General features: G+C 43.4%; 1 protein-coding gene across 2 annotated transcripts in view; it reads left to right on the top strand.

Annotated features, from left to right (window-relative positions):
- The window catches only part of OLA1 (Obg like ATPase 1), a 273,951-nt gene that overhangs the window by 156,125 nt on the left and 95,253 nt on the right, over window positions 1-22,573 (top strand). For both annotated transcript variants that reach the window (XM_075318875.1, XM_075318874.1), the window contains 2 exons: window positions 4,578-4,658; window positions 12,736-12,833. In XM_075318875.1, coding sequence (XP_075174990.1) covers window positions 4,578-4,658; window positions 12,736-12,833 — 179 coding nt within the window. The remainder of the gene's footprint in view (window positions 1-4,577; window positions 4,659-12,735; window positions 12,834-22,573) is intronic.

Below are 22,573 nucleotides of genomic sequence, written 5' to 3'. Positions count from 1 at the left end.
TTTCCTTTTTCTAATGTAGCTTATGATTTAGCCTTAAACAAAGCTCACCTTCGCTCTTAAAATATGCATTTATTTTTTTAAGGGGCAAGCTTGACCCCTCGGAGCAGACTTTTTGATTAACACCTGCTTGTACCGAAGACCTAACCACATGCGGCTTTGAGATATACAACGGCAAAACTGATCAGGGAAGGCTTGGAGGGATCACTTTGTGTCACTTGCTGTTTGCAGTTTCCATTTCACAGACGATTAATCTTTTTGTGAAGAAAGGCCACTGAAACAAAGCGCATTGGGCTTTTCCTGCAGTTACTACTCCTGAATGCACACTAGCCTCCGAGCTAGAAAGCCTTTAGGTTTCCTGCCGAGAAAGATGTTCCGAGCCTGAATGCAGCTGGTTAGGGGTCAGCAGAGCAAACCTCTTGCCATTGTGTAATGGAGGCATTGGCACGACTCGGTTTTTACAGGCGGGGTGGCGGAAGGAGGCAGGCAAACAATTTTTGGCAAAAATTAAAAAAAAAATAGGCATGGGGACAGCTTATAAAAAGGGAAGCTTGGCACAGCAGCTATCATTCAGAGCTCTCCCCTTGCCAACAATCATCTCTGTATCTTTTGCTTTTGGCTTTTGATTGAAGGTCTCCCTTCATTGTCTACGTTCTCTTCGCTGTCTGTGTTAATAGGTGTTTGTTTATTCCTTGCAGGACTCTTTGAAGCATGCCACTTCGCCATTGCAGCCGTTTAGGATTGTGTGTTGCGCTGCCCACCATATCGTGCACTGAATCAGTCCGTTACGGAAATTTTGTTGATTCCGGCTTTAGATTTGTTATAAGTGAATAATTAGGACGCAGGAAAACCTCTTTCACATTCTTTTATTACTCTTTATTTTTTAAACTATTTTTTTTTTTTCGCAGTTCTACCCCATTCTCTCCCCTCAAAAGTTCCCCTGTCAGTTCTCTCAGATTTTCCAAACTGCCACCATTACATTACTTAGCCCTATTCATGAGATCCCAGGTAAATATTCAGACATAGGAGCGTAACCAGGGTGAGACATGTAATGACTGACAGTCTACACTAATGCAAATACACAGCTCTACAGTGAAATTAGAACTGAGGCCACATTATGTATTTAGTCAATATTTCTCATCACTATTTGAAAGCCAAAATCGGGAGGGGTTGAAAAATACAGAAGTGGTGCACATGTTTTTTTAATCCTTTTCCTCTGATTGGTCCACTCCTGATTTTGGCTCACAAATACTTATGTGAACTACTGACCAAATAATGTGTGAACATAGCCTAACACTGTAATGAGACAAGGTTTACTTCTGTTGTACTAACACATTTGCACAGCAGCTGTCCTCTTAGTGCTTCAGCTTCCATCTCACAGGCAAACATTGTGTGGGGAAGGGGAGAACTCACTTCAGATTTGTTTGTAATGAGACAAGATTCAACTCTGCTGTACTGTATTGGGTATAATCAGGTACAGCTCTACAGCAGAGCTGCCAACTTTATGAAAGGACAGCTGCTGCTTCAGATGATTATAATGAGAAAAAAATTCACTTCTGTTGTACTGTTAGCTCTGGTGTACTGTGTTAGCTCTGGTGTACTGTGTTAGCTCTGGTGTACTGTGTTAACTCTGGTGTACTGTGTTAGCTCTGGTGTACTGTGTTGGCTCTGGTGTACTGTGTTAGCTCTGGTGTACTGTGTTAGCTCTGGTGTACTGTGTTAGCTCTGGTGTACTGTGTTAGCTCTGGTGTACTGTGTTAGCTCTGGTGTACTGTGTTAGCTCTGGTGTACTGTGTTAGCTCTGGTGTACTGTGTTAGCTCTGGTGTACTGTGTTAGCTCTGGTGTACGGTGTTAGCTCTGGTGTACTGTGTTAGCTCTGGTGTACTGTGTTGGCTCTGGTGTACGCTGTTAGCTCTGGTGTACGGTGTTAGCTCTGGTGTACGGTGTTGGCTCTGGTGTACTGTGTTAGCTCTGGTGTACTGTGTTAGCTCTGGTGTACTGTGTTAGCTCTGGTGTACGGTGTTAGCTCTGGTGTACGGTGTTAGCTCTGGTGTACGGTGTTAGCTCTGGTGTACTGTGTTAGCTCTGGTGTACTGTGTTAGCTCTGCTGTACTGTGTTAGCTCTGGTGTACTGTGTTAGCTCTGCTGTACTGTGTTGGCTCTGCTGTACTGTGTTGGCTCTGCTGTACTGTGTTGGCTCTGGTGTACTGTGTTAGCTCTGGTGTACTGTGTTAGCTCTGGTGTACTGTGTTAGCTCTGGTGTACTGTGTTAGCTCTGGTGTACGGTGTTAGCTCTGGTGTACGGTGTTAGCTCTGGTGTACGGTGTTAGCTCTGGTGTACGGTGTTAGCTCTGGTGTACGGTGTTAGCTCTGGTGTACGGTGTTAGCGCTGGTGTACGGGGTTAGCGCTGGTGTACTGTGTTTGCTCTGCTGTACTGTGTTTGCTCTGCTGTACTGTGTTTGCTCTGCTGTACTGTGTTTGCTCTGCTGTACTGTGTTTGCTCTGCTGTACTGTGTTTGCTCTGCTGTACTGTGTTTGCTCTGCTGTACTGTGTTTGCTCTGCTGTACTGTGTTTGCTCTGCTGTACTGTGTTTGCTCTGCTGTACTGTGTTTGCTCTGCTGTACTGTGTTTGCTCTGCTGTACTGTGTTTGCTCTGCTGTACTGTGTTTGCTCTGCTGTACTGTGTTTGCTCTGCTGTACTGTGTTTGCTCTGCTGTACTGTGTTTGCTCTGCTGTACTGTGTTTGCTCTGCTGTACTGTGTTTGCTCTGCTGTACTGTGTTTGCTCTGCTGTACTGTGTTTGCTCTGCTGTACTGTGTTTGCTCTGCTGTACTGTGTTTGCTCTGCTGTACTGTGTTTGCTCTGCTGTACTGTGTTTGCTCTGCTGTACTGTGTTTGCTCTGCTGTACTGTGTTTGCTCTGCTGTACTGTGTTTGCTCTGCTGTACTGTGTTAGCACCACGTCTGCATTTTTCACCCGGTCCTGATTTTGGCTTTCAAATACAGATGTGAAATACTGACCATGTACTGAATGTGACCTCCGTTCTGATTTCACTGCAGGGCTATGTGTCCGCATTAAAGCAGACAGTCAGTCATTACTTGGTTGCACAGGTTTCACTCATTTTCATTTAAAATAAGCTCAGGATGCAGATTCACAGGACATCTATGTCCAGTCCATAGATCAGCTCAATTACATGTGAAGATGAACAAGGATTTCTCTGGAATCTGATCACAGATACAACAATGATTTTATTCAACTTTCCATGATCTGCATGCCCATGTTGACGGCTTAGGAAAGTTGATTCAACTCACTAATTGCCTTTAATGATTAGACAGCATAAAAACAAGAAATTTTGTAATTGACTTAACTTTTTCTATCTGCTTTAGTTCTCCTGCAATGCAAGCTTTTATCTTACATAGTGTATAGCTGGTTTCCATAAAGCTGTGCCATTTATTTCTGCCCAGACCTTGGAAGAGTGTGCACAGTGGTTACATTCCAGGAAAGGGGTTAACTCTTAATATACCAGGCACCTTTCTACCAGCCCATTGATTTCTAAACAGCAGTTAGCTGCTCATCTCCCTTCCACTCCCTCTCAGCTCCTGACAAGCTGCTGTTATAAATCTTGCAAAATCACCAGCCCGCAGCATTGGCTTCTCCTAAAGCAGATCTCCTAATCCCAGCTCTCACTTTTTTGAGTCTTCTGTTTATTCAGATGCCCTGTTATCTCTATTTTTAATACAACGATAACAGTGTAGAATTATATCGGTATGTGTTACAACAGAACTTGTGTTGAGCTACAGCTCTGCTCACCAGAGCCGTCACTCAAGAAGGAGAGGCATGTGCTTCCAGAAACGTGGACGTAAGGAGACTGTATAACTATGAGCTGCTCAAGAGACAACTTGAGAAGACCCCTTTAAGTTTCCTTATTGCAAATGCATCTCTTATAGTGTTGACCTGACCTGGATCTGAAAAATCCGGATCCGCACGGTTCGAGGTTCCGATCCGAGTCCGACCAGTACCCGGGATCCGGGGTGCACGATCCGGATCCTTTTTTTTTTTTTCTCTCTCTCTCTCTCTCTCTCTCTCTCTCTCTCTCTCTCTCTCTCTGTCTCTCTGTCCCTCTGTCCCGGATCCGACCCCCCATTCGTTTACATAGCCGCGGATTCTGGATCGGATCCGGACTTCGGCGTCAACCCAAAATGAAAGAAAAAAATATAGGGAATGTACGTTTTCTATACATTGACACAGTTAGTTGAGATTAATTAGTTTTTTTATTTGTTTTCCTCCTTTTTTATTATTATTAATATTATTGTTTATTAATATAACTTTAATGCTTTGTTATCCGATTGTAAGCTGAACATTCACCAGACATCTGGAAAGTTACAATTTTAGGTGTTACTGAAGATCGATCGTAGTTTTTTATCTTCATGCTTCATTTCTATGGGCAGGGTGTAAAAACTTTACCAAACAATATTTTTGGGAGATAAATGATTGTGCTTGTGGTTTCATGCTGAGATTCCAGCTTGTCATTCATTTTAATGATTTTGTTTTATTGTTTCTCTATTAATTTTCCTTAGGACATAATGTGTAAAGTCAAATCCTGGGTATTAGAAGAAAAGAATCATGTCCGCTATTACCATGACTGGAATGACAAGGAGGTACCGTATCCGTTTTTAGGATTACATTGATGTTTACTATTGTGAGATGCGCTTAATTTGTTCCTTGATCACATAGATGCTGATACTTATACCTATCAACCTATCAGCACCTTTTTTTAGATTTTCTTAACCCCTTCATGACTGAGCGGACGATTTTCCATCTTTGTGCGTTAATTTTTTCTTCCCTCCATGAAAAGAGGTACATTTTATTTATTTATTTATTTTTTTATATTTTTTTTTTATAGCTAGATCAGACTTATACTTAGGCGGTGATACTAATTTTTTTTTATTTTTTTTTTTCCCTAGTTCTTTAGTTCATTTAGGGAACTGAAACATGCTATAGTATTGCAGTATATAGCCAAATCAAAAACTCCTGCCTGATTTCACAGGAGTACTAACATGGCTATGGGTGCCTTTGGGGATAGGGGGGCCGGAGATGTGCCATATAGCCGCTAAATGCACTGTTTTCTCTTGACCATGCGCATCAAATACATTTAAAAAGCTAATAGCAGCGATCAAAGTTTAGCTTAGCTCTGATCGATGCTGCTAGAGGCAGGTGCGGGCTGTGGAACACAGCCGATATCTGCCTAGTATGACGCAGACCAATCTTCTGAGCCAAACACCGGCACCTGACCTAGCACATCTGATGTCTGGAAGGGGTTAAACAAGAAAGCTAGTAATAAAGGATAAAAGTAAACAGATGATTACACACCAGTCTGCAGGATTTTCTGCAGTTTCCTTTTGCAAATTTTCATGTAGAGAACGCAGGGTTAATCTCATGGTGATCTGTCCATTTTCAGCCAGGGTAAAGACTAGTAATGAATAGTGGGACTTAGCTAAAGGATGGGTTTTAATCATGTCTGTAAATAAGGCAGAGGGGAGACCCTGACCTGGGCCCTAGGTAAGAACGGATGGGATGAGTGCTTAGTCAACCCCACTAAGCGCTGAAGAAGACACAGGAAGCACAAACGGGGAAGTGGCAAATAACTTATCTGCAAGAAGACTCAGAGAGGAATAGCAACAAACAACAATGTTACTTCAGATGATTGCAAGCTGACTGCGTACAGCCAAGGCCTGTATAGGAATATAGCTCTATCACCAGCAAACACCAAGGGGAAATGTGGGCATTTAAAGACACAAGGGGAAGTGATAAGGATTAACAGCTGAAAGTGAAGATATCCGCAGGGTCCTAAAAGGAAAGGGATAAACCCAAAGCATACATAGGATACCACTTACACCACAGCTGGAAGAATAGAATCTCAGGGAGTAGCTTGTGTAGCGAAACACTGCGACCTTCTACAGCTGGACACCACAAGACTGTCTGTCAACCGTGACACACCCATGACAGTTGCCTGTTGAAATATATACATAAATTCACAACTGGACGTTATCATATATTGTCATTAAACTGTCTCTCTGCACTGATCAGAGACTGTCAACGTGTAAGGTACATTCCCCTTTGATAAGGAGAATGATAGCACCCAGTTGTCAATGTATACATTTTGCAGGAGGAATCAGATAGTATGGCATCTGATTTGAGAGCCAGCTCCCGCTATATCAGCCAAGTGTCATGCCACTGTGATCCGATCACAGCTGCAGAGGTGAGGGGAAGGGGCTGTGGAAGGAGAGGGGAGGGATTAATCTCCCTATCTCCTCCATTGCCAGCAGATGCGATTATCGCACTGCACTCCGGTGTCATCCGAGTGCAGTTCGATGTTTCACTCTCATCCATAGGCTTGTATGGGTGCGAGTGAATATGAATCGGATTCCACGCACTGCATGCTGCGACTGTTTTCTCTGTCCGATTAGGGCTGAGAAAATAATTGCAGATGGAAACGGCCCCATAGAGTAACATGGGTCCGGGTGGAATGCGATTTTCTATTGCATATCACTCGCTCTATTTTACTCACCGTGTGTCCTAGTCCTTAGCAATCTGATATCTTGGAGGTTTTCTTCTGATATTTGATAATTCGACTCCATTCTATTAAATTGTCTTATTAAGCAGTTTCAATGTTAAATACTTTTTAAGGATGAAAGGGCCTCCGATCGGGGTGATTATGCTTAACATTGTTGATATCGTGCAGTGGTTTTCACTTATTATGGGATGTCACCACATCATACATATTCATTTATACCAATTACCATAAGTAAAAGCATGTACAATTAGAATATACATTCACCACATGCTCGGGGCGGAAAAGCATGGCGGTAACGTTGCCTCCTGTCACTGCGGCAGTGTCAGCTCTACTGTATCGAAGGCTTTACGTGAATGTTGGAGTGGATCGGGCATAGGTACTGCAGTTATTATCTCTAAGTGATGCATTATAACATCCGGAAACCTACTCATTATATTTACTGCTCACGCCACAGCTCGATCGTCAGCTAGGGCTACTATTTTCACCTATTTGGTTATGATTGAACCTTTAGTAGCAGAAAAATTATGTTTTAATATTTTTTATGATTATTTAAATCATTTTATTAGCAGTAATAATTTTTAAGCATCTTATTACTATTGTGCACTTTTTGTGGAATGTGTCAAGGCATCAATTTACTCAAGATTTAAAGGGAGCCTGTCACTTTGAAAAACTCTACCTGCAGATATAGGGGTTAATCTGGAGGTAAATATAATTTCAATCCTGCCATGATGAAAGTGCACTTACTCTGCACCGATGCGCTATCAGTGTCGGTGCGTACTTACAGCCACCGATCACCGTATAGGGAGCAGTGGAGAGAGCAATGTCTGTAACCACTTCCTGCACCCCCATGACTGAAAGCTGGCAGCTCCCAGGAGGAAATTAGTTATTTTTCTCCCTGTAGCCGCTCTTTCAGTAAGTCGTTTGGGCAGCATTAGAGCGTTACCTTCAGATTAGCCCTATAACTGCAGGTAAATAATATTTTACAAGGTAATAAGTTCCTTTTAAAGGGTTATTCCAAAAATATTAAGTTGTTCTCTATGCTAAGTTATGTTCCCTATGCTAAGTAGATAACTTACTGATTACTGGGATCCCCTGTGATCCAAAGATCAGGGCACTTTCTTGAATGAGAAGGTAGAAAAGTGGGGTATTCAGCTCACCCATGTAAAGTCCTCCAGTCTGCGGTGGATGCACGTGGTCCCTCGGACAGGCAGGTCCGGTTCCAGGATAAGTAGCAACAAAAAGTGAGTGGGACTCAGCACCAATGCGGATAGATAAAAATCTTCATGCTTTATTTGAATAATTTAAAGATAGAGAAAAGGTCACAGATCATCCAAAACCGCCATGCGGCTTGCCGTGCGGCTTGACGCGTTTCGGACACAAAAGGGGGAATTTAAAAACAGTCCTTAATCATAAGCCCTTACGTGAAGGCTTATGATTAAGGACTGTTTTTAAATTCCCCCTTTTGTGTCCGAAACGCGTCAAGCCGCACGGCAAGCCGCATGGCGGTTTTGGATGATCTGTGACCTTTTCTCTATCTTTAACTTATTCAAATAAAGCATGAAGATTTTTATCTATCCGCATTGGTGCTGAGTCCCACTCACTTTTTGTTGCTACTTTCTTGAATGAATCAGAGATGTGAGTGCTCGAACTCCACCAAACTCCGTTCTCTATGGGACTGCCGGAGAATAAGCTTTTAATGGGATCTCGTGGACATTTATGGTTTCACAGTGCTCTGAATATATCAATTATGTTTTATGATATGAAAATACTGGCTTATGTTAATGCCCTATACCACTATCATTAGGCCACATGCACACATTGAGTATTTGGAGAGTTTTTTACGTCAGTATTTGTCAGCCAAAACCAGGAGTGGAACAGAGGAAATGTATAATAGAAACACGGGCACCATTTCTGTATTTACAGCCACTTCTGGTTTTCTCTTACAAATGCCAAGGTAAAAAATTCCCCACATACTCAACGTGTTAATGTGGCCATAATATAAAGGATTCAGAGCTAGAATTAGGCCACGTACACATATTGAGTATTTGGTGAGGTTTTTTTACCTCAGTATTTGTAATCCAGGAGTGGAACAATCAGGGGAAAAGTATAATAGAAACATGGGCACCACTTCTGTATGTTTTGCCCACTCCTGGTTTTGGCTTACAAATACTGAGGTAAAAAATTCACCAAATATTCAACGTGTGCACGTGGCCATATTGTAGAGGGTTCAGAGATCGTATTAGGCCATGTGCACATGTTGAGAATATGATGACTTTTTTTTACCTCAGTATTTGTAGATAAAACCAGGAGTGGAAAAATCAGAGAAAAAGTGTAATAGAAACCCGGGAACCACTTATACATTATTTACCCACTCCTGGTTTTAGCTACAAATACTGAGGGGAAAAAACTCACCAAATACTGAACGTGTTAGGCTGCTTTCACACTACGTTTTTTTAACATGCCTCATGAACGTTTTTTAACGCAAAAACGGATCCAGTGCAAATGCGTTTTCATTTCAATGCATTTGCAATGGACTCGCGTCAACATGCGTTCACATGCGTTTGCGTGCGTTATAGTGAGGATCCAGCGACTTGCAGTTTTTTAACTTTTTTTCAAAAACGCTACTTGTAGCGTTTTTGAGCTGCGTCCAAATACTGTTTTTCACTAGATCCTAACTATACTGCACGCAAACGCATGTGAACGCTGGCATGCTGATAGACAGGATCCTGTTTGCTCTACTGAGCATGCCCAGAAACCAGCCTGGCGTGATCAGTCTCTCTCACCCCCTCCCTCTCTCTCTCCCCCCTCTCTCTCTCTCCCCCCTCTCTCTCTCTCTCCCCCCTTCCTCTCTCTTTCCCCCTCCCTCTCTCTCTCCCCCTCTCTCTCTCCCCCTCCCTCTCTCTCTCCCCCCTCCCTTTCTCTCTTTCTCCCCTCTCCATCTCTCTCTCTCTCTCCCCCCTCTCTCTCTCTCTCCCTCTCTCCCCCTCCCTCTCTCTCCCTCCCTCCCTCTCTCCCTCTCTCCCCTCTCTCTCCCCCGCCTAAGAGTGGCGAACGCTCGTAACCAAGGTAAATATCGGGTAACGAAGCAAAGCGCTTCGATTAGTTACCTGATGTTTACCTTGGTTACGTGTGCAGGGAGCAGGCAGCCTGGCTCCTAGCAGCTGCGGACGCTCGTAACCAAGGTAAATATCGGGTATCCAAGCAAAGCACTTCGCTTAGTTACCCGATGTTTACCTTGGTTACCAGCGTCGCAGCTGTCAGATGCCGGCTCCCAGTCTATCACATTCAGTTCCCCTCACTCCCGATCACATGACTTCAATGCCCGCCCATAAACTTCAAGTGACAAGATCCTGCAAAATAACACATGCGTTTGCATGCGTTTTTTTTGTAAAAACAGGATCCACTTTTACAGCAAAAAAACATTCATGACTCATGTTAAAAAAACGTAGTATAAAAGCAGCCTCACAGTGATGCCACATTTCCCGCTACACCACTGGAGACCCCCTATACATATTAGACAACTATTGGTGGAACAATTGTTTGGGGAACAGGGATCTCTCTGGACTTCCCCATACACAATAGTGCTTGGCCGAGCACTATGGTGTCCAATGTGGGAGAACGCTGGCAGACCAATCTGGTAGCGGTTTATCAACAAAAGGATCGGCTGCTGAAGTTTAAGTTTAGTTGCCTGAATTCTTCTCTTCCGGATATCATCTGTGCAAGAAGAGTAGGGTTCCCCTATACTCATAGGACTGTCAAGCCATCCTGACAATATTATCTTGCCCGGACTTTCTAATGTGAATGAGGCCTGGTAACAAGAAGTGTCCACTGCAGCCACATTGGGGTGCATTACAATATCAAAGCATCAGCTTGTGATGGGCCATGAGGGACTTGTCAGTTTAAACTTTTTAATAATTGACCAATCTTTCAGGGGTTGTGTTCTCCCAGCTGTTAGAAGCTGAGAGATTCGGGACTTGATCTATGCTTACGTCACCAATATGTATTAATGGTCTCCATTTCTTGTCACCTACAACTATGGCTGATGTTCGAAGGCATGTTGACTGACAGATGGCTCGGTATAAGTGACCGGGGAGCCGACTGTCAATCAACAAGACATTGGCAGTGACACCCAGTCAGCAGAGCAGAAGAGATGGAACTGCTCTGTTAACCTGACGTCACAGGAAGCAGAAGAATGGCTGCCAGGAGTGGTCCATGACCACTCTGAGCCAAGAAAGATCCGCAGGTTTTCATTTGCAACTACCTGCTAAGTGCTTATGAGTACATGTAGTTTGTAAAACTACCAGAAGATAAAAAAAAATCAACAAAAAACACATCAGAGAAACCAAGCAATCAATTATATTAACTATATCGTGGACACTTCTGATTAAGCAAATGGTAGAATAGGGAATTGCAGCTTTAATCCTACGCCCAACACTCTGTCTTCAGTTCTGGTGGGACTGGAGGACACTATGATGATATAAAGCCAGAAGTGGGGCACTTCACGCTCCTCAGCTCTTAGAGACTTCTGTGTACAGACTATGTCCTCATACGCTATTCCAATTTTCCAATTTTTTTCCATTTGCGTAAGAGACAATTGTTTCTCTCCCTTTAGGTGGCTTTACACACTGCAACATCACAAACGACATCGCTGTAACGTCACCGGTTTTGTGACGTAATAGCGACCTCCCCAGCGACATTGCAGTGTGTGAAACACATCAGCGACCTGGCCCCTGCTGTGAAGTTGCTGATCGCTACAAATCGTTCAGGACCATTCTTTGGTCCTTTGTTTCCCGCTGTGCAGCAAAGTCTCAGTGCGTAAAGGGGACTTTACAGCGACTTCGTTAGCAACTTCTTTTTCAAAAAGCTGCTTTACAACGTCCCCAATGACTAGCTAGGTCGTTCTGCAGGTCCGGATCGCTGTTGCGTCGTTGGCCAGGTCTGCCTCTTTGACAGCTCACCAGAGACTTTGTAGCGATCCCGGCCAGGTTGGGATCGCTGGTGGGATCGCTAGAAAGTCTCAGTGTGTAAAGGGGCTTTTACACATCGATTGCTTTATGTGCGAGGCATAATATTTCCCCTTAAAGGGAATCTGTCACCAGGTTTTTGCTTCCCATCTGAGAACAATATAATGTAGAGACAGAAACCCGGATTCCAGCAGTGTGTCACTTACTGAGCTGTTTGCTGTCATTTTGATCAAATCATTGTTTCCTCTGCTGCAGATCTAGCAGTTATACAGAGATCATAAATATGCTGGACTACCTGCAGCACCCAAAGTAGTCCTCTAATGATAATCTGCTGATTACACAGTGATTTTATCAAAACTACACTAAGCAGCCCAGTAAGTGACACCTCGCTGGAATCAGGGTCTCTTTTCCTTCGTGCTGCTCTCAGAGTAGGTGGGAAAAACCTGGTGATACCCCCATCTTCTTAAAGGTACTGTAAGGGGAGGTCATACAAATTCATCTAAAAAGCCCAACAATCAGAATTCTGGTGTAGCTGGGATTGGAGTCTGTGAGACATCCTTTAGGATCCCCAAAACGTTCGAACAAAAGTCAGCACCAGGTGACATACAGCAGCGCCATCTGTTATGAGACGGTCTCCATCTTCTGTACTCAGAGCTGATAACTTCAGATTAAACTATTGCTTCTTGTCATTAGTCTCTCCATCTTGGCCCTTTCTCACCTCCAGACTTTTATAAAGCTTTATCCTGGCACCAAAAAGAAAGTGGTCATACACTCACAAAATGTTAGGCAATCGGTAAATATACAGCGTGTATGTGTGTGTAATATATACTGTGTATGTGTGTGTGTATATGTATATATATATATATATATATATATATATATTTATATATATATATAGATATATAGATATATATACACACGGTATATCTCCTTCCTTTACTAGTATAATGTAATGAATAAAAAAAAAGTTAACGATACATGTGGGGTTCATGTAAATATTTGGCTATCATAGATGTCACTGGCCCATAGTAGAAAATATATGACGCGTGCTAATGCATTATGGACTATACAAGTAAGTTCACTCATAAACGCCTGCTTCTTCTACGCAGGTCCTAGAATTTTTCTGATCTTTGCTGTGTTCTTTTTTTTTTTTGCGTATATACACTTACATAGTTCAATTTCCTCTTGTTCTTCTAGATTGAAGTGCTAAATAAATACTTATTCCTGACCTCCAAGCCGATGATCTATCTAGTCAACCTCTCGGAAAAAGACTACATCCGCAAGAAAAACAAGTGGTGAGTTGTCAGCGTCCTTTATTATTCTCTAAAACGCTCGGACTTGGCTTTACAAGCATGAAACGACCAGGTAACGGATAAAACACCTGCCTATTAGTCTGTCTCTCCCAGCACCGTTTCACTGCTTTGTCAGGGGTCTTTATTTGGGGGGGATGTTAAATGTTGACAGTGATGGAATTTTCTCGTGGCCACTGTTCACCACTTATAGAGACACGATCAGTATGATCACTGAACTGCAATACATGACACACATTTAGGAAATAATTCAGAGGGAGGGCTGCTATTAAGTTGACTTAGTATATGCCAAAATACTTGATTTAACCATTGGTTGTGGATCACCATAAATGTGAGGGGTAATATCGAATAAGTGGATATAAATGAGACCGATATCGATAGTCAGGTAGATGTAGATAAATTAGATTCACGTTGCATTACACATACTGTCGTATTTGCACTCTCTACTTTGAAAAACAGGTTTTGCAAAGAAGAAAATGAAACCTTTCTACAGCTGCATTGACATAAGGAGGAGCGTTCACTCCCAATTAACGTCCGGTCTAAACATGTCACCAGTCACCTAACGAGCTAGCAAAATGCCTCATTGTCAGGTCATCTGATCATTTGTGGCATCAAAAAAAATTTAAAGTGGACCAACCACCAGTATTTTCCTATATAAACTAAAGCCAGTGCTATACTGGCGCTATCATGCTGATTCTATACATACCTGTAGTTGTGAGATCGGATGTATAGTTTCTGAAATACAGGCAAGTAAAGTTTGTGAAATGCACAGTTACTTGATTGATAGCAGCTACAGAATATCTAATAGATGGGTCAAGTTTTGCTAGGTATTCTCACCCCTGTCTGCCTGTCTGTCCTTCCTCCCCCTGTGTCTTTGTTATTACAGAGGAGGAAGGAAGGACAGTTAGACAGGGGCTGGAATAACTAGAAAAACCCGACTCGCCTATTAGATATTCTGTAGCTGCTATCAATCAAATAACAATGTATTACACTTTACTTGCCTGTATTTCAGAAACTATACATCCGATCTCACAACTAAAGGTATGTATAGAATCAGCATGATAGTGCCAGTATAGCACTGGCTTTAGTTTATATACGAAAATCCTGGTGGTTGGTCCTCTTTAAAAAAATAATTTGTCAGTCCATCATATGTAAACAGTGCATGTGCTGCCGATAACATTATGTTGCTTGGGGACAGATCAGATATTAGAGAGAGATTAGATAGAAGATAAGATGGCAGACTGGATACATTATATAGACAGGAAAATAGAGGTCAATTATATAGGTTAGATACAAATCTGATTATAGGTAAGATATGGATAAGATAGAGATTAGATAATTTATTTAAAGGGAACCTATGAACCTGTGAGCACATTTTTAGATCCAAAACTAACCATCTACAGTATGTAAAGCATCTCAAACATTGGTGACGTCTCTAATTTCTTATTATAAGTCCGTTTCTCTGTTTTTAAAAATTCATTGGCAAATATTTATTCCAATGATGAAAGAAGAACTTGGCACTCCAAAATGTATGTAAGAAATGTATTATACAGACAGTCCGGAAAGATGGCGTCCTCCAACAGCGTGTAAGACACTTTAATCCGATCATGTGGGACATTGAGTGGTTTTCTGTTTAAAGGAGTTGTCCACTACTCGGACAATCCCTTCTCAATTACTATATTCAGCCGCATAAAATAAACACAGGCCTTACCTCCGGGTGTAACGGACATCTGCAGCCGCAATTCTCTTTCTTGCGGATGTCCATTTCGGCCAAAGGAAGTGATAGTGAAATGGAACATTATCAATCAATGATCACCTGCAGGGCTGATGTGAGATAAATTAAATAATAAATCTTTATTTGTTATATAGCACTAACATATTCTGCAGCACTTTACATACATCAGGAATGCTGTCCCCATTGGGGCTCACAATCTAAATTCCCTATCTCTATGTCTTTGGAGTGTGTGAGGAAACCGGAAAACCCGGCGTAAACCCACACAAATACGGGGAGAACATACAAACTGCTTGCAGATATTGTCCTTGGTGGGATTCGAACCCAGGACCCCAGCGCTGCAAGATTGCAGTGCTAACCACTGAGCCACCGTGCTGAATGACACCGTCCCGTGTCATGCGAGCCTCAGTGTTCCCAATGCCAGCATCACTGGAATGGCATCAGAGAGGTAAGTACAGGGTATTTTTAATTTACACGGTGGCTCAGTGGTTAGCACTACAGTCTTGCAGCGCTGGGGTCCTGGGTTAAAATCCCACCAAGGACACCATCTGCAAGGAGTTTGTATGTTCTCCCCGTGTTTGCGTGGGTTTCCTCCGGGTTCTCCGGTTTCCTCCCACACTCCAAAGACATACAGATAGGGACTCTAGATTGTGAGCTCCAATGGGGACAGTGTTGCAAATGTATGTAAAGCGCTGTGGAATTAATAGCGCTATATAAATGATTAAAATTATTATTATTATTAATAATTATTATTAGAATTATCTAGTAATTGAGAAGGGGTTATCTTAGTAATGGGAGACCCCTTTAAGCTTTATTTTCCTTTTTCTGGAAACTTCTCTCCCATTTTCTAAGAAAAGAAAATAAACTAGAGCTTAAGTCATATGGCATTGGACACCATTTATATGGCATCTGTTAATTAAAGGGGTTGTCTGTGCAGTGACCGGAGGACCACAACACAAATGACAAGAGCAAGACTTGTGCAGTGAATGATGCCCAAAAGCATGCTGGGGGATTTCAGCTCTAACTATTAGAGAGATGTAAATGCAGCTCTGGACTATAATACAGAACAAGATATAAAATGAACTGTATTACAAGTTTGATGGATTGTCTTGTGAAAACAAGCTATTAGCTATCTACAGGATAGGTGATAACTTACTGATTGGTGGAGGTCCGACCACTGGGACCTGTATCAGTCTCTTTTATCACTGTCTCTTTTATCACTGTCTCTTTTATCACTGTCTCTTTTATCACTGTCTCTTTTATCACATGCTGGACCACTGCTCTATTCGTTCCCTATGGGGCTGCCCTTGGCTTTTTCCAGCAGTTCCATAGTAAATGAATGGTGCAGCCGTCGGGTGTCCCACTTCCAACACCATTTTGATGTGGGGTGGGGATCCTTGCGGTGCCATTCGGTGTGAGTCCGGTACCAGCTGTCGGACCGCACTGATAAGTAAGTTATCACCTATCCTGTGGATCTTTGAGAATTAGTTTTCACAGTACAACTTTACATTTCATTATGTATCTTGTTCTGAATGGCCCAGAGCTGCATTTATATCTCTGTGATCGTTGGAGCTGAAATCCCCCAGCATGCTTTTATGGTTCAATGGCCGCCAGCATTGAGTCTTGTTCTTGCAATTTGTGTTGTAGTCTTTATACCAGTCACTGTCCAGTCATCTTGAGAGTGAATGGCGTCGCATCACTCGGTACGGCCTGCCGCTCTCCGGACAGGTGCGTGCAGCTGTAGAGAAATGCATGCGCATGCACGCTCCTGTACAGAGAGCGGCAGGCCGTGCCGGGCGACATTATTCGATCTCTGCGCGAGTGGCCTAAGTAAAACTACCTATTCCTGCAAAGCTATTAGGGGAGTGTCTGACAACAAGCATGTTGACGGTTTCCAATAGAAGTCAGCAGAATTGATAATTGCGCCTATCTCCCCTGACCGCCGTCGCACCTGATGATGAGACGCCCTCCTAATCATGGAAACAACTCCTCACCTTGGGGATATGTCTTACATGGGCTCAGAAAATGACCCCTTTAACAATAAATGGTAAATGGAGGATTTCTGCATAGCCCGTGTATCCATATTCCGGTATGTGGTCACTCACCGGAGATGTCTTTGTCAGACCCGACATCACGGGCGCACTTTGGAAGAGTCTAGGAAATATTAAGGACGGTCTCGCACTTGGAGAGTTAAACCAGTGCTTCTTTTATGTAGTCGTTTGGCTACAAATGTCAAATTCCCCGCAGCAAATAAAACTGTATGTTTGTAGCCAAAAGTGTAATTATCTGTGCAGACAGGCCAGCAGGCCTAATGATTTCTATTGAATCCATTCAGCCCTGTTAGATCTTATTGGCACTGCAGCGCTCAAGATGAAAAGGGAAATGTCCATGCCTAGTTATGCGAGTGTGTATAAATACAGGTTATCTGAAATGTGGATTTTACATACTCACATAAAACAGTTACCGGCATTGTAAAAAGCCAAAAATCTGGAGTTTAGAAGCTGGGTCAGCATTGGCATAGCCTGAAAATGCTGTATAGTCAGCTTGTGTGTATACAGAGTCAGCCAGGCAGCCATACTGGTCAGTGGCGTAACTAGAGTTCGATAGGCCCCGGTGCAAAATATGGACCTGGGACCCCCCCCCAATACCCATGTGTTGGAAAGATGTCTGTATATGTATACATTTAGCGTTCTAAATCCTAGAAAGACATATGAGTTGTCCTCCCCACCATTATGTAGTAATGTCCCCCCATCCTGCTCTAATGTACCCCATACTGGGCAACTTTCTGGTAAATATGTCCCCCTTCCTGGTATATAGGCCGTCCATCCTAGTAAATATTTTCTATCCAGGTATATACTGTCCCCCTCCTGGGTCCCTTCTGGTATATACTGTCCCCCTCCTGGTATATATGTTCCTATTCTGGGCCTCTCCTGGTATTTATTGCCCCCCTCTTGGTATATACTGTCCCCCGCTTGGTAAATATGTTCCTTTCATGGATCCTTCCTGGTATATACTGTCCCCCTCCTGATATATACACTGTACTCACCCGCCCCGGGTCTCATGTTGCACGGCGTTCTCCTCTATAGCCAGCAGTGGCCAGCAGCTTTTATTGGCATCCGTGCTATGGCAATGCCTGATGTCATTGTCATGCACTGCCTCAGTCATGGGGACTCCGCTGAAAGCTGCTGGCTTCTGTTTGGCCAGCAGCATGTATCGCAGTGCAGGGACCCAACGGGTCCCTGCACTGCGATGCATTTCAGCTGGATGTGCGCACTCAGAGGCACATCCAGCTGAAGCTGGCACTTGGGCCGGCGGGCCCCCTGCACCTCCAGGCCCGGTTGCGATGGCGATCCCTGCAACCTCGATCGTTCCGCCCCTGATACTTAGGTTTCCCTCCACGAATATGATTTCCATCTGATACCTAAAAATAAAAAAAATAGCAACAAAAAGAGGACAATGTCCTCCAAAAATTAAGTATTACTCACAGCAAGTTGGGCTGTAGTGTGTACATCGCCCAGGCCAAAAGCTAATGCTCTACCAGGATACAGCTAAACCCCCACTAATGTGGAAGCGTCACAGGTGCAGGAGAAGCAGATCACACACACACCTCCATGGAATGGAGGGGAGGCGAATGCTAGATGATAAAACTGCACACAAGTGGCTTGCATAGAGCGCTGTTCACATGCAGATGGCACAGTCACAAACCCGCAGCCTATTAGGTGACGCCCTTCTATTAGATCAGGCGGGCTGCCAAGCCGTACCCCACTGTGTATCATGCACGGACAGACACTCTACATTGCAAGGCCCAACAGAAAGGGGCCTGGCTGTATCCTGTACAAACAAAAAAATATGAGGTTTGATTGATGAGGATTGAATATGATTTCCATCTGATACCTACCGTAATACTGGACCACATCCCTTCCTCCCAACAATACTGAATTTTGCAAGAGTAATGGACCCTCATAGAGGTTGGGATTCTAGAACAAAAAGTGGTTTCATTTGTATGTGACTAATTGATAGGCATCTAGATCTCAGTGATTGAACAATTCTACACCTAAAGGGAATATGTCAGCAGTTTTTTTGCTATGTAATTTCACAATAGCATGGTATAGGAATAAAGCCTCTGATTCCAGCGATGTGATACTTGGGTTTTTGGGTGCAGCATTTGTGATAGAATCACAATTTTCTTTGCTGCAGATCCCCAGCAGAGCTCGAAATACTGAGCTCTGTATAACTCCGCCCACACAACTGATTGGCAGCTTCCTGTGTACACTGTATGTTGACAGAAAGCTGCCAGTCAGTGCTAGGGGTGTGATTGGATAAGAAGGCAGGAGACACCTAGTCCTGTTGTGATAATCTCCTGCTGATAAAACACTGATTTTTATTGAAACAGCAAAACAAAGATCAGTAAATTACAAATCTCTGGAATCAGGGTCTCAGTCCCCACATCATCTGTCTCTCAGATTACACAGTGAAAACCTGCTAATTGATTCCCCTTTGAACTGGTTAACCTGTTGCAATTAACCTAGGTTTGTTTGATTTTGTATAATGCAAAGTTACCCAAATTTTCAGTTAGAATTTTCTTAAATTTTTCGAGATTTTTCGCGGTGGCTCCTGTTTAAAATGGTAGCGCAGTATCCAAATATTCCAAAAACTGTGTGACTATTTATTGTTCGAGGTCTCGTACGTGTGCTATCCGTGTTTTGCAGATTATAGGCTCTGGCTGTTTTTTTAGTCTATGCGCTTTTTCACACGCCGTTATCTCTCTGCAAAAAAACAAAATGTAGTGGAGACATGTCCGACTTGATCCAATTTATAGACCAATCGCACACATTTCATGGGTGCGTTTGTGATGTGAGTGGACAGCACACAGATGCCAAACACGAACACGTGAAGGTGGCCTTAAAGGAATTTTCCAGTCTTTAAAAAAAATTCCTGCTCCCTGGATGTAGTTTGTTTAAAGAACAAAAAACCTGTACTTTCCTCACCAGCCCCCGGTTCAGCACTAAGTCACTGTTAAAGTGAATCTTTCACCAGGTTTTTGCCACCTAATCTGAGAGCAGCATAATGTAGGGGGCAGAGATCCTGATTCCAGCGATGTCTCACTTACTGGTCTGTTTAGTTTATTTTTGATAAAATCACTGTTTAACCCTAGAACGCGCAACCATAGAAATCTACAATAGAAAACAAGTAACCTAGCAGGCTTGCGAGGCCCCAGGTGTGCGTTCTAGGGTTAATCAGCAGGAGATTATCATTAGAGGACTACTTGGCATCTGTCCGGTAGTCCTGCATATTCATGAGCTCTGTATAACTGCTAGATCTGCAGAAGAGAAAACATTGATTTTATCAAAATGATGGCAAACAGCTCAGTAAGGGCCGTTTCACACATCCAGCTTTTCGCCGGCGCACTCCAGTACAGTGTGATACAGTACAATGGCAATAAGACAAGCTCCGGTCACATGCTGTCATGTGATCGGAGCATGTGACCCGGAAGTTTCCGCGCTGCCATTGTATTGTATCACACTGTACTAGAGCGCGCCGAATCCGGCAGTCCGGCGAAAAGCCGGATGTGTGAAACGGCTCTAAGTGACACATCGCTGGAATAAGGGTCACTGTCTCTACATTATGCTGCTTTTAGATGGGGGAGCAAAATCCTGGTGACAGATTCCCTTTAATGTTTACTGATCAATGAGCTCAGCGACTTTTGCTCGCGGACTGAGAGCTCATTGATTGTCTGCAGCGCTGTCAACGTGACATCAGCACAGCAGACAATACAGAGATTCAGTGTCGGACCTGTAGAGGGTGAGTAAAGCAAAGGATGTTTTAAAACCAACTGCAGCCAGCGTTACTCTATATTTTTAAAGTGATTAGTGGGAAGATACCCTGCCTCCGATCATCGGTGCAGCGGTCAGGTCACTGGTGGCCATGGGGGCACCACGACTGGTCTGACGGAGACCATTAGAGCTGGAGATGGGAAAGATTAGAGTAAGTATCTTTTTTTTCCCGGACTACTGAAACCTCTCTACGTTGTGAGAACGTGACTATTTTACAGCCAGATGAGCGGTTTTCACAATTATTCCGCTATATGTAGTCCTGATGAAGGTTACGTTGGAGAACACACAGTGTTATTAGACCTGTAAAGATCCAGGGTTCCCGTAACGATTACCTGCTAACAAGTACACAAAGAAAATAAAACCGCCTCCAGCTGTTTGTGGAGCTGCTATTACGTCCTGGATCGCTGCGTCCCTATTCAGAGAACTCCACGTCTGTCATAAATCTATGGACAAATGGCTCCAGCAAAGTCAAATCCACAGCGAGCCGAGGGAAGCGGCGCAGTATCTCCGCTTTATGTAACACTGATAATGTGATGATTATTATTTTAGCCATGATCTTATACAGTGTTGTACCATCAAGGGAAAACCGTGCGGATAAATATGACAAATGTTACACAAAAAGACGGCACAATCCTACAAATCGACACCTTCCATCCATGCGTCTTGCGAGCAGCTCCCCGGATCTCCGCTCCCTAAGCTCCTGTGTGTTTCATCTAGGCAGATGGGAAGTGGGAGATTTTGCTGAACTGCCATTGATTATAATTTGTTTAAAGGGGATGTATCATCATCATCATTATCATCATAAATGGGTAAAATTGCAAAATGCTTGTAGAAACAAGCAACTTTACAATTTACCTCTTGGTAATCCTCTTCCCCGTTTTCAAGCTATCTGGGTGGCTGCAGTCCCACGGCGCCCGATGGATGCTGTGGAGGCTTGCAGCATGGGAGAGCTCACGGTTCAGACCACTGGCGAGGCCGTTCTGCCAGTCTGAGCTGTCAATCATCAAGAGCGTATCGTCCCCTGACAAGTTGAGTGTGTCACGCTAGGTACGGGAAAGTACTAAGCGAGCAGTTAAAGGTAAGGGGAGAGGATCCCTGCGTCTACAAAAGGGGGTGACCCCTGACCAAACCTACATCTTGTCCCTGAGGTCCCTCACGCCCCTAGATAGGCACTGCACCTATGCGCCGAGCTGGATACCTGACCCTAGGTATCCCTAGTGTTGGACCCTAAATAGGGATGAGCTCTTCGTCAACACCACTAAATGCTAAAGGAAGACACAAGGTGGACACAGAGGGGGGAAAAAAGCATGAATTAGTTAACCACAGATGACACAGGCAGGAGTTCAGCAACAATACTACAGATGAGAGCAAGCCACCTGCTTGCAACCAGAGCTAGAATGAACTGAATAGTATCACCAGCACCAGTCCAGGGAAGAATTGAGTATTTAAGCATCAAGAGAATACTGATGATCAGCAACAGGGTGGAAGGCGAGCTCCTGCTGGGTCCAAAAGGAGGAGAGATGAAAATCCAGCAGGAAAGCTACCTATACCAATGAATACTGACAGCAGGAACAGTAGAAAGTCAGGGAGCATTTTGCGCAGCCAAATGCTGTGATTTTCTATAGCTAGAAACCATATGACTGTCCGTCACCCGTGACAGAGAGGCAGAGAAGCAGTGCGCTCCTGGAGACACACAATGAGACAACCCTTTTCAATTTTAAAGGGAACCTGTCATGGAAAAAATGTTATTTATCTGCAGATATGTCTTCCAGTCATATCCCAGCAGTGACTGACAGCTGGCGTTTTCTCATTGCTTTAAAAAAAACCTCAGCAAAAATGCTGAAAAAAATTGTCATGTTGTAGATTTAAAAAAAACCGCTGGAGTTCTCAAAAACAAGCGTGGGCAGGCGATTCCTGAAATCTCATCGCTTGTTTCGGTACTGTGAAAAGCAGCTTTTAAGTTGCATTTTTAAAAAACTGCAATGTGAACATAGCCTAAGGCTGGGATCACAAACACGTCATACGGAGCAAAATAATAGAATTCATGTCCACGCCGGATGGACCTCAGCGATCACATTTGGCCTTCAGGTTTTTAGCTGGTCTGTCCTATACCGGAAGGCTTCAATGTAAATGTGAATCCAGCCGAAGGGGTTAATTGA

This window comes from Anomaloglossus baeobatrachus, chromosome 7, assembly GCF_048569485.1.
Source record: "Anomaloglossus baeobatrachus isolate aAnoBae1 chromosome 7, aAnoBae1.hap1, whole genome shotgun sequence".
Lineage (NCBI taxonomy): Eukaryota > Metazoa > Chordata > Amphibia > Anura > Aromobatidae > Anomaloglossus > Anomaloglossus baeobatrachus.
The sequence above is the reverse complement of the archived record's forward strand: the minus strand, read 5'-3'. Positions and strand labels throughout refer to the sequence as shown.